This window comes from Bos mutus, chromosome 8, assembly GCF_027580195.1.
Source record: "Bos mutus isolate GX-2022 chromosome 8, NWIPB_WYAK_1.1, whole genome shotgun sequence".
Classification (NCBI taxonomy): domain Eukaryota; kingdom Metazoa; phylum Chordata; class Mammalia; order Artiodactyla; family Bovidae; genus Bos; species Bos mutus.
Genome location: NC_091624.1, coordinates 95,461,477 through 95,474,801, shown reverse-complemented (window position 1 = coordinate 95,474,801; position 13,325 = coordinate 95,461,477). Strand labels below are relative to the sequence as shown.

General features: G+C 37.6%; 1 protein-coding gene and 1 long non-coding RNA gene across 11 annotated transcripts in view; one reads left to right on the top strand and one right to left on the bottom strand.

Moving 5' to 3' along the window:
* LINGO2 (leucine rich repeat and Ig domain containing 2) overlaps positions 1 to 8,799 on the top strand; it is a 1,449,181-nt gene extending 1,440,382 nt beyond the window's left edge. For all 5 annotated transcript variants that reach the window (XM_070375980.1, XM_070375982.1, XM_070375978.1 and 2 more), the window contains one exon: positions 6,944 to 8,799. In XM_070375980.1, the coding sequence (XP_070232081.1) occupies positions 6,979 to 8,799 (1,821 nt within the window). In that variant the 5' untranslated portion in view covers positions 6,944 to 6,978. The remainder of the gene's footprint in view (positions 1 to 6,943) is intronic.
* Positions 1 to 13,325, bottom strand: part of LOC138988923 (uncharacterized) — a 376,732-nt gene that overhangs the window by 12,612 nt on the left and 350,795 nt on the right. For 5 of the 6 annotated variants that reach the window (XR_011465190.1, XR_011465191.1, XR_011465192.1 and 2 more), the window contains one exon: positions 12,938 to 13,038. This is a non-coding gene — a long non-coding RNA (uncharacterized lncRNA). Of the gene's footprint in view, positions 1 to 7,621; positions 8,196 to 12,937; positions 13,039 to 13,325 lie in introns of those variants that run through there. The other variant, XR_011465195.1, reaches the window with a different exon arrangement.

Here is a 13,325-nt window from a genome sequence, read left to right as displayed (position 1 = left end):
AATCACTAAATCAGAAATTAAACATCTGCTTAATATCAGAATTTCAAAATATGTAGGGAAAAAGCTACAGAACTAAGGGAGATGTAGACAAATTCATAGCTTGAGATTTTAACACATATTTCTGTCACTGATATATAGAATAACTTAGAAAAAGTGAAGATTTTTACAATCCTTATTAACATAAGCAACCATATTAATTTTCACAGTTTTTGTGGCCCACTACACCACCAAACAGCAAATACACATTTAAGTACACATGGGATGGTCAGAGATTGATCCCATGCTGGTCCATAAGACAATCTCAGTAGATTTCAGAAGGCTGACATTTATTGGTAAAAATACATAACTCAGCATCTAGAAGGCAATGGCACCCCACTCCAGCACTCTTGCCTGGAAAATCCATGGACAGTGGAGCCTGGTGGGCTGCAGTCCATGGGGTCGCTAAGAGTCGGACACGACTGAGTGACTTCACTTTCACTTTTCACTTTCCTGCATTGGAGAAGGAAATGGCAATCCACTCCAGTGTTCTTGCCTGGAGAATCCCAGGGACGGGGGGGCCTGGTGGGCTGCCGTCTATGGGGTCACACAGAGTCAGACACAACTGAAGTGACTTAGCAGCAGCATCTAGAAAAGACCTACATATTTGGAAGTTAACTCAAAATTACACTGTCCATAGGTCAAAGATGGGAACAGAAAAATAATTTTGAAAAAAATTTTGACTGATGTCTTTTAAAATATATTAAAGTTTATGAAAGGATATAAAACGCATGAAGGAATAGTTATAATTTTAAAAACTTATATTAGAGGAGGAAAAAGGCCCCAAATTAGTGATCTAAGTTTCTACCCTAGGAAACTTAAAAAAAAAAAAGTTCAATAAAATTGACAAAATTCTAGCAAAGCTTATCAAGAAAAAGGAAATGTACAACTTACCAATATCCAGAGTAAAAGCAATGACCTACAGAGCTTGAAAGAATAGGGAAACTTTGACTTCAGCCAAATAAATTCATATCTTGATGAAACAGACAAATTCCTTAAACACATTACCAAAATTGACACAAAAAAGAAATAGAAAATCTAAATATTTCAATATCTACAAAGGAAACTGACTTACACTTCAAAACATTCCCACAAAGAAAACTCTTGGTTTCACAGGTAAATTCTATTACATATTTTAGAAAGAAATAACAATCCTATACCAACCCTTCAAAATACAGAGGCCAAAGAAACATTTTCCAACTGATTTTATGAGGTCTCTATTACTCTGATACTAATACTACATAAACATATCACAAGAGATGTAAAAAACCAATATTACATAAACATATCATGAGAGATGTAAAAGACAGAGAAAAGATTCTCATGAAATAGAAAAATTATTTACCAAATACTAGCAAAACAAACCTAATATAAGTGTGTATGTACACAGACTTCATACAAAGTGGGGTTTATACCAGGAGTTCAAAAGTGGTTTAACATTCAAAAAAAGTAATATTATTTGCCATGTTGAAATAATAAGACAGAAAAATAATAAGACCATTTCAATAAATGCAGAAAAGCATCTTTCAAAATTCAACAACTCATTTATGGTTAAAAAAAAAAAAAATTCTAGTTACCTAGGAAGAGAAGAGAACTTCCTCAATCTAATGAAGGGCATCTATTTAAAAAAAAAAAACAACACTAAAACATAGCCAACATCAAACTTAATGGTGAAAAAAAAAATGATTTATCTTAAGATTGGGAACAAAATAAGGCAGACAGCTTTCAGCACTTCTATTCAACATCATCTTAGAGGTAATAGCGAACACAGAAAGGTACAAAAATAAAGACATAGAAGTTAAAAAGGAAGAAACATTTGCTGAAAGAAATTGAAGAGAAAGTGAAAGTGAAGTCGCTCAGTTGTGTCTGACTCTGCAACCCCATGGATGGTAGCCTACCAGGCTCCGCTGTCCATGGGATTTTTCCAGGCAAGAATACTGGAGTGGGCTACCATTTCCTTCTCCAGGGGATCTTCCCAACCCAGGGATCGAACCCGGGTCTCCTGCATTGCAGACAGACGCTTTACCGTCTGAGCCACCAGGGAAGCCTGAAGGAAATTAAAGACCTAAATAAATTGAGAGTACCATTATATTCAAAAACTGAACATTGTCACACTATCAGTTCTCCACAAAAAACTATAGATTCAATACAATTCTTATCAATATCCCAGCAAACTTTTAGAATTGGCAAGCTGATGCTAAGACTTTTTTGAAAGTTCAAATAATCTTTAGAAATGTCAACACAAATTTGATCCCTTATTGTTAAATGTATCTATGACTTTTTACATGTGAAAACAACTTCAAAAATCAAAATAGTTTTATTTTCTAATTATAAAAGTAATACAAGTTATATTGTGGGGAAAATAGAATGCATGCAAATTTATAAGAAAATGGAGGGATTAGAGGTGATTTCCATCTCAAAATAATTACTATTGTCAACATTGTCATTATATACTCCTAGTTTTGTTCTTGCCTATATATATGACTCTGCTCAGATGCCCAGTTGTTTCTGACTCTTTGCAACCCCATAGGCTGTAGTCTGCCAGGCTCTCTGTCCATGGGATTCTCTCAGCAAAAATACTGGAAAAGTGAAAGTCATATCCAACTCTTTGCAAATTCTCCAGTCCAGAATGCTGGAGTGGGTAGCCTCTCCCTTCTTTAGCAGATCTTCCTGATCCAGGAATCGAACCAGGGTCTCCTGCACTGCAGGCAGATTCTGATTGGGATGCCATTTCTTCCTCCAGGGGATCTTCCCAACCCAAGAATCAAACCTATGTCTCATGTCTCCTGCATTGGTGAGTGGATTCTTTACCACTAGCACCACCTGGGAAACCCCATATATATAACTATATTCCTATATATATCTATATAAAAATTAAGAAATATATATTTCTTTTGTGTGTGAATATATATAAATGTATATATTAATGTATTATTACTTATATATTATGAATTATATTATATAGTGTATTATAAATAATATATTAATATTTATATATTTCTATATAGAATATATATTTATATATAATATACTGTAATATATTTATATTACATATATTCCTATATGTAAATTCTATATTATATATACTATTATGTTACATATTTTCTATATCCCTATATAAAAACATGCATTTATATATATTAATATTTATATTATACACATATATTCCTATATTAGGAATATAAAATTCCTAATATAGGAATATACATAGAAATACACGTTTGTATATACTCATGCACACAAAAAGGGGTATATATCTATTCATCTTTCCATGTTAACAAGTACAGACCTAAGTCTTCCATGTTATTGGCTACATATTCCCTCATAGCTCAGCTGGTAAAGAATCTGCCTGTAATGCAGGAGACCTGGGTTCGATTCCTGGGTTGGGAAGATCCCCTGGAGAAGGAAGTGGCACCCCACTCCAGTATTCTTGCTTGGAGAGTCCCATGGACAGAGGAACCTGGAAGGCTATAGTCCATGGGGTCACAAGAGTCAGACCCGACTTAGCGACTACACCACCACCACCACATATTCTGTAGTATGATTGTATCTTAACATATAACTAAGATCCTAATATTACATATTTCCAGGTTTCCTATATTATAGACAAGCCTGCACCAAATATCTATGCACATGAGTTAAATTATTTCCCTATGATACATTTCTAGAAAAGAAGAGAAGGTCCACCCTCTTTTGGAGATGGTACACTTGTTTATGGTATAGATTGTGGTGATGATTTCCCAGATACGTACTTCTCTCCAAACTCAAATTGTATACATCAAGTGTGTACAGTTTGCACAGTTTCTGTATGGCAATCATTACTCAGTAAAGTGGTTTTGAAGATGTTTTAAGAAAATGGTTTAAAGGGATGAACGTATTAAACTTAATGCATCATTTAACCCCCTCATCGTCGTACCTCTACCTCCTGACGGTTACACCAGTTTATATTTCTTATATCAGTTTCTTCAGTCACTAACCTTTGTCAATCTGATGGGCAGAGGCGTTATACTCCTGTTTAAGTGAAGTTGGTCAGCTTTTCATACATTAGCTGCTTTTAGCTTTTATTACACTCATTGCCTAGCTTTCTATTGACATCCACCTCTTGTCCTTATGGATTAATAAGAACTGTTTGCTTAGTACTGTGCTTAATCTCTTATCTATTAGAAGCCTAAAAGATAATCTCCATTTTAGCAATTGCCTTTGTGTGTGTGTTTACTTGCTTGTTATACTAAATTTTTTTCAAATGCACACAGTTGAATAGATTATTCTTTTCTTTCATGCGTGCTAGCTTTCGTCATAGAAAAGGCTTTTCAATTCTATTATTATAAAATTAAAGAATTTTCTTCTGGTATATTATTTGTTCTTTCATTTTAATCCCTCATCTGGAATTTATTTTATTGGAACCAGTGAAGTTGATGTACAACTTTTCCCACTAAATTCCTAGTTATTTGTATTTTTCTCACTGGATTAAAATGCCACTTTTCATGTATGCTGACTTCTCAAATCCATTTAGATAAAATTCTTTACTGTCTGTTTCATTCACTGTGTTTTCATGCCAGCATGATGCTCATTTTTATCATAGTTTTGTAATTTATGTTTAAATTTTTCATAAGAGTGTTTTTATTACTAAGTTTTGATGTTTCCGATTAGTCTCGTATTTATATTCTTCCAAATTAACCTGAGAATTTTTCAAATCCAAAAATATTCTTTGAACTGTATGTATTTATTGAGAATTATCTTTATAATTTTAAATCTTTCTATTGAAATATATACTATATCCCTCTTTTTAGTAAGTTTTGTTTCCTCATTAGGACTGAATGGTTGTAATACTCTGTGTATTTCTTATTTAGTTTATTCTAAAGATTTGACTTTTTCAGAATTGCTATGACTGGAATCATCTTATACAGTAATATTTTCTAAATGATTTATATGATTCTAAATTATATATATATATACATTATTTTTATTATATAATATGTTAATTTACTTATTCTCTTTGTTCTAATAATTTCTCAGTCGATTTCTTTTGGTTTTCAAGACAGACTTTAGTTTGATCTACAAAGAAATATTGGAAAAGATGTGGCAAAATTAAATCTTATCTCACCTCTAATTGATTTTACTAGCACTTTCTGCATTTTTGCTTTTGTCTTACATTTTGAGGCCATTTTTTCTAGAGATTCATTCACTTTCAGTTTGTTCTTACTTGTCATTTTTATGGATAGATGTGTTTAGATATAGACATAGTTATATATACATAGACATATGTAAACACTGATTGAAGATTTATACTCTTAAACGATTCAGCAGTGAATGCTGAAGTTTTATCAAATACCTTTATATCTAAAAATATTACTTTAAATTACTTGCCCTTGAGTAAACATGGTGTCCATGGATGAAGCACACCCCTGGGGATCTCAGGTTCATACTTCTCACTATTCAGTTGAGCAGTAAGTTCAGCGTCTGCTTAATGACATACATTTAAAACATAGTCAGTTCCAATCTTGTTTGATATCTATTTAATTTCAGCTTAACAGGTTTAATGGGTTTGAATTTGAATACGAAAAAAATGATGTTCATTTATTATTTAAAGACTTTTTTTCTTAAAATAATGACTCTTCCCACTGTTACATATTTAACCCAAAAATCTCAAAGAATTTTCATCTTCATAGCCACTATGATGCCTCATACCTATGATAAACATGAAGAGGTCAGGGAGATTTTGAGGATTTTTTTATTTCCTCCAAAAAGAAAAACCCTCTATAAATCAAAATTTGCTGAATTCTGAAAGAGGTACACCTTCTAGATAAAAGGGACTTTGGTAGCTCAGATGGTAAAGCATCTGCCTGCAACGCGGGAGACCCGGGTTCGATCCCTGGGCCTGGAAGATTCCCTGGAGAAGGAACTGGCAACCCACTCCAGTATTCTTGCCTGGAAAATTCCATGGATGTAGCCTGGTGGGCTACAGTCAATGTGGTGGCAAAGAGTCTGACATGACTGAATGACTAACACTTTCACTTTAACAGAATATTTACATATGAAGGTAAAACATCTCAACCTCTTTCACTGAATGTAACTTTGTTTTGTACTTGGAACCCAAGGTTCCTAATGTTCAGTGAAGCTTCTATTAGCTTCATTTTGAAGAGGATGACATCAAAACATCAGAGATAAGACACTGATTCAAACTGCATAAATGTCCTCTTAGCCACTGACCTCTGCTTCTGTCCTTTAAGTTCAAAATAAAGCCTTTTGCGAAATGTATGGTTTTGCACCAGTCTGTGCCAGACACTGTAATAGTCTTTCGAGAACTCCATGGACAGAAGAGCCTGGAGGGCTGCAGTCCATGGAGTCGCAGAGAGTTGAACACAATATGCCTGGAAAATCCCCTGGACGGAGGAGCCTAGTGGGCTGCAGTCCATGGGGTCGTGAAGAGTCTGGCACAACTGAGCGACTTCACTTTCACTTTTCACTTTCATGCATTGGAGAAGGAAATGGCAACCCACTCCAGTGTTCTTGCCTGGAGAATCCCAGGGACGGGGGAGCCTGGTGGGCTGCTGTCTATGGGGTCACGCAGAGTCAGACACGACTGAAGAGACTTAGCAGCAGCAGCAGCGCACATACAGAGTTGTTCAGTACTGAAGCTGTCATAACTCTGGAAAGGTACTATTACTGTCCCTCTTATTTCCATTTTACAGCCAATAAAACTGAAGTACAGGGAGGCGAAATATTAATAACTTATCCAGGATCATGTTAATGATGGCAGCTCTCAGGTTTAAAGGTCAGATCTGATCTGCAGCCCTCCAAATCTAGGGTCTTTTTCATTGTACTCACTGTCTCCTTTATGTCTCTTCGCCTATCTATTTCCTAACTCAGTTTTTCTTCCTCCCTTCTTTGGCCCCTTCTCCTGCAGGCCCGTGACCAAGGTGTAGACTAAGACGGGGAGTCATGCTTCACACGGCCTTATCATGTTGGCAGCCATTCCTGGGTCTGGCTGTGGTCTTAATCTTCATGGGATCCACCATTGGCTGCCCTGCTCGCTGTGAGTGCTCGGCCCAGAACAAATCTGTTAGCTGCCACAGGAGGAGGTTGATCGCCATCCCAGAGGGCATTCCCATCGAGACCAAAATCTTGGACCTCAGCAAGAACAGGCTTAAAAGCATCAACCCCGAAGAATTCATCTCTTACCCTCTGCTGGAGGAGATAGACTTGAGTGACAACATCATTGCCAATGTGGAGCCAGGAGCCTTTAACAATCTCTTCAACCTGCGTTCCCTCCGCCTGAAGGGCAATCGCCTAAAGTTGGTCCCTTTGGGGGTCTTCACGGGCCTCTCCAACCTCACCAAGCTTGACATTAGTGAGAATAAGATTGTCATTTTACTGGACTACATGTTCCAGGATTTGCATAACCTGAAGTCTCTGGAAGTGGGGGACAACGATTTGGTTTATATATCACACCGGGCCTTCAGTGGGCTGCTTAGCTTGGAGCAGCTCACACTGGAGAAATGTAACCTCACTGCAGTACCCACAGAAGCCCTCTCACACCTCCGCAGCCTCATCAGCCTGCACCTGAAGCATCTCAATATCAACAACATGCCCGTGTATGCCTTTAAAAGACTGTTCCACCTGAAACATCTCGAGATTGACTACTGGCCTTTACTGGATATGATGCCTGCCAACAGCCTCTACGGTCTCAACCTCACCTCCCTCTCCATCACCAACACCAACCTATCCACCATCCCCTTCCTTGCTTTCAAACACCTGGTCTACCTGACCCATCTGAACCTCTCCTACAATCCCATCAGCACTATTGAGGCAGGCATGTTCTCTGACCTGATCCGCCTCCAAGAGCTTCATATAGTGGGGGCCCAGCTCCGCACCATTGAGCCTCACTCCTTCCAAGGGCTCCGCTTCCTTCGTGTGCTCAATGTGTCTCAGAACCTTCTGGAAACTCTGGAAGAGAACGTCTTCTCCTCCCCGAGGGCTTTGGAGGTCCTGAGCATTAACAACAATCCTCTGGCCTGCGACTGCCGTCTCCTATGGATCCTGCAGCGGCACCCAACCCTGCAGTTCGGTGGCCAGCAGCCCATGTGTGCTGGCCCAGACACTATCCGTGAGAGGTCATTCAAAGATTTCCACAGCACTGCCCTTTCTTTTTACTTCACCTGCAAAAAACCCAAAATCCGTGAAAAGAAGTTGCAGCACCTGCTTGTGGATGAGGGGCAGACGGTCCAGCTGGAATGTAATGCTGATGGAGACCCTCAGCCTGTGATCTCCTGGGTGACACCTCGAAGGCGGTTCATCACCACCAAGTCCAACGGCAGAGCCACCGTGCTGGGTGATGGCACCTTGGAGATCCGCTTCGCCCAGGATCAAGACAGCGGGATGTATGTCTGCATCGCTAGCAATGCTGCCGGGAACGACACCTTCACGGCCTCCTTAACTGTCAAAGGATTCGCTTCAGACCGCTTCCTTTATGCCAACAGGACCCCTATGTACATGACCGACTCCAATGACACCATTTCCAATGGCACCAACGCCAATACTTTCTCCCTGGACCTTAAGACAATACTGGTGTCGACAGCCATGGGCTGTTTCACCTTCCTGGGAGTGGTGTTATTTTGCTTTCTCCTCCTTTTTGTGTGGAGCCGAGGGAAAGGCAAACACAAAAACAGCATTGACCTTGAGTACGTGCCCCGAAAAAACAATGGTGCTGTCGTGGAAGGGGAGGTGGCTGGACCCAGGAGGTTCAACATGAAAATGATTTGAGGGTTGGCCGCTCCAACTATTGTTTCCGTGTCATTGTCTGTAACCAGTGAGATGGCCTGGCACAAGAAAAGTACTAGGTTAAAAGGCAGCTTAGTGCAGCTTCCCCTGTGTCAAAGCAGGGTCCGCAGAAGCAGGAGGACTTGTGATGGAGACGCTCCACCTAGAGGCAGGCAGGCATGTGTCAGAGCCCTTCACACAGTGGGGTACTAATTGTTTGCATTGCAAATACTGGCATTCTGGGGATCTCAGTAATGAACCTGAAGCTTCGGCTCATGCTCGTGGACAGTTACTCAACCTTTTCTACCACTGCAAAAACAAAAGAAGAAATCAAAAGGAACAACCTACAATGTAGGATTTACGTATTAAAAAGACGCATTTGTCTAAACCATACTCGACAGAAAAATTTGTATCTATGATTCTCCTTTGTTAAAAGCCTTGCATCATCCCATATTGTTGGTTCAACACCACAAAGAAATCAGTATATTCTTTACTCTCCTTTTTTTTTTTTTTTTGGAAACATATATGCTGTATATGTTTTAAAGCAATATGAATGAGAGGTTGTGCTTTTTAGTTACACACCACTATTGACCCAAGTGTGACTTCACCTTCCTTTACATAGAGATAACCCTGAGACTAGATCCCTGGAGTTATGGGTGGATATATGTGGAGAGATGAGTTTTGTCTGATGTAGGATGCCAAGAGATAGGACCCAAGGCAAAAATGCCCAACTCTGTTAACTTCTGTTACTATAAATAAAGGCATGTGCCTAGTTTTGATACAGAATGGAATATTTTTTATACTTGTGATATCACACTGGACCAGTTTACTGTAACAAAGCCTTTGGTTTCTCCAGAAAGTGGTGTGTCACTGTTTATATCTGTAAAATGCAAGGTAGGTGTCAGTAATGAAACTTATTCCTTTAACCACAGCTTGATTTTACTTTCATCAATTGCTACTAAGGGAAGAGGATGTGATGTTTATATCTACTCCTAGGGTAATATTCAGCTCATAGCTAAGATCAAAAAAATTCAGATGTGTAAAGCTCTCTGGATAATAAGTTCTTCTCAGATGCCAACAGAAACCAGGGCGATCCATACAACTAAGGATCTGTTTAAAAAACAGTGTTGTCTGAAGGCTGGGTCACTGCCGGTCTGAGGAATCATCTGGCTACTGCACCTCTGATGTTGTCTATTCAAATACTCTACACACAGTATCATCTTAAATGCACAACTCCAGGGTGTCTCTCTGCTTCCTTTCCGAGGAGATGTTGATTTTTATTTTGAAAGCTGTCTGGTGTAGACAAAGAAGACTCTGTCTTGTTTATAAAGAAGTGGCAAAAAATAAGGTGGATTTAAAAGCACTTACTAATATATTTTTTTTTTCCTCCACTGAGGAAAAGCTCATTTACTCTTATAAATAGGTTAACTATGCTGACACTTTCACCCCTCTGAATGAATTTGTCCAATTCAGTTTGTATTAATGATTGTTACTCAAGTGAAAATATTATCGTTCTTAAAAAATGGCATCATGCCATTCCCACCAGTGATCTGGTTCAAATGAGACATAATTCCATTTGGCTGAAGTCAGTGGTTTTCAAAGCAGATACAGCTGACCCTTGAACATGGGAGTTAGGGGGGGAATGACCTCCTGTGCGGTTGAAATCTTCATATAACTGATAATTGGCCCACAAGTCTGCATCCATGGATTCAACCAACCTCAGATCGCATAGTATCAATACTTGTAATATATATGGTTGAAAAAAAATGTGTGTATAAGTGGGCCTGCACAGTTCACGCCCAGGTTGTTCAAAGGTCAACTATAATCATATGATCTGGGAAAGCACTGATTATCGTGTATTCATGACATGTGATATAATGAATTAGCATAGAAGAGATAGATTTCTACACTTTTCACACTTTGAGAGGAACCTTAAAAACAGCACCCTTTGGTACAGTGCATAAGCTGGAATAGAAGGTGTCTGGCATTTGTTTCTTGACATATCACATTGGAAGTTTAACTTTCAAAGAGCTGACTTTTTGCATATTTGAAATTTTGAGTGACTTCAGTAAAATAAAAGTGACCCCAGTAAAAAAGTGACAGGTCCAAAAATTGTTTTGCCAACTGGATAGCAGCATGTTTAAACACATTTCTCCCTTAATAAAGGGTGGAAATGAGATAGAAAGATTGAAGAATGGACTGCCTGAGTAATTTTTCATTTGACTTTCCTGATGATTATCATAAACCATTTAGAAATTCATTTTCCTCTTATGGAAATTACCTTATTTATATCTAACAATGAGTCAAGACCTGCTATAAATTCTATCACAGTTCCAACTTGTATGGAAATGGAACAGAATCTTTCAAATTTAAAAATGAACAAAGTTAAAGTAGACAGAGAGTCTTCCAAAAGTTAGTGGAGAGTACTTTGTTTGGAATAAGTATTTAACTAATTGTCCAGCTGGAAAAAAAAAATAGAGAGAGAGAAACATTTAGCAGTTAATAACAGGGCTTTGAGATTCTGCTATTTTCTGTCAAAAGTGGACCAAAAAGCTTAGGCAAATGAAATTGGATTAAAGTCAACCCATCCATGAAAAGATTTAGTTATTATTCCACAGGAAGTAAAGAGACTGCACTCTCTTGGGGGTTTATATACTGTGATCCCTGGAACAAGTTATTTAGGATATTAATAAGTGTTCTTTCCAAAAAAGTCTCATAAACTAATAAGTTGGGGAAATGATGCATGCTGTAACAACCTCTTAGAGGTTCAAAATATATTTGAGCCTAATAAATCTTCTAAGAAGTTCAATAAACATGAATGTTATTTAATTTTGCTTACCTTGAGGTTTCTCCAGCTTATTTGAGCATGAGGCACTTCTTTTCATGATATAACTGTTAAATATCTTGAAAAACTAGAGTTTCACAGAACCCAGTTCAGTTAACACTGGACTGGAATTGTACTCTTCTGAATTATTCCTAAACCCAATGTTTCCAAGAAGAATAAAATTACTATTTGAATTGGGTTCGAATGGATTACCAAAAAGTATGCCACTTGGATGAATGATCTGATCATACAAATGAACTGGCCAGAAAGTTCTAGGAGGAGCTGTGACTTTGTCTGAAGCATCATAGTAATGGATTCACAGGTAACTGAAATGGCCACTTGATTTTCTACATTCTATCTGTTCAGATCTTGGGTTCCTTTTTATAACTGTAAAGCTTTGATCTTGGGTTCCAATGACTAGAACTTTGAGGCTCTAGTATCAAATTTCACAAAGGGAATTTTCCCTTGTGACTTCAGCTTACCTCTTTATTAGATCCAACTAGACTGTGACAAACAATAATATCTTACATCAGCACATGGGACAGATTTTCCCCTAGTAGTCATCTAAGGGTCATCAATCTTCCCAGAGTACTTTTTTTTTCAAACTATCCCAAGAAGAAATACAGTTGTTTGGCTCAGCATTTAATTCTAGGTTGACCAGTTCTCTGTGTATATTAAGCATCTTCAATGAAGTATACTCTCCAGGCATTAAATTTCAAGAAGAAAAATTCCCTGGCTAAAGACCTAATGGTCAGAGAATTGATTTATTCTGTTAGAGTATGATAACTCAAATGATTTGGCCTAATGTGTTTCTGGCAAGTAATTTCTACTTTTCCAAATTCTCATGTTACTTTTTTTAAAATGTCATTGCATTTATGGGTTTTTCAAATATTCTCAAAGTTTGAAAATATAACCCTAGAATTGCCAAGACTTGTACTTCCTAGTCCCAGAGGACATTTTCATAACTCTAGCTTTGCTTAAGTTTCTCAGAAATTTTTCTTATCACCAACAACCCCACCCCCACCCCACCCAGTAGTATAAAGGCATTCAGGATTTGCTGTACAGTCTTCAAGGTTGATTCTTTTTCCATTGTTTGGTCAAATCTGTTCTCTTCAGTTCTCAGAGGAGAACTGAAGAAATTATAATCTTGCATGATTTTTTTTTAATCATTTAAATCTCACCTGCAAATCTTAAATTTTAAGCCTGACTTTTGTCACTTTCCATAACTCATTCAGGAACAAATATATAAGGTAGAAAAGAGAGGATGTGATCCTGGAGAAAAAAAATTTACTGGAGCCCCATGTAAATTTACTTTACCCTTCCAGGACCTCCCTTTATTTCCACATCAAGACATTTGCTTTAACTTTAGTAACTTTTCTCAGAAGATATTCAGCATCACAGATATGTCTTGAAGCTTTCTAGAAAAAAAAAAAAAAAAAACATCATTTTCAACTTAGAAGGCTAAGTCCTGACCAAAAAATATATATATATAAAAAAAGTCTAAAGAAAGGTTGGAGGGAGACATGTCAATCCATTTTAATCCTATTTCCTTTCTAATTTTTATAGTTATCTTCTTAACTGAAGAAGCATCTTCTTCAACTTTCATCAGTGTCTTTTTTTATCCCTATTACCTATGTCCAGGTCATGTTTATAGAACTCACATAAGCCATTCCAAATGGATTTTGTGCCACATGAACCTAGTAAC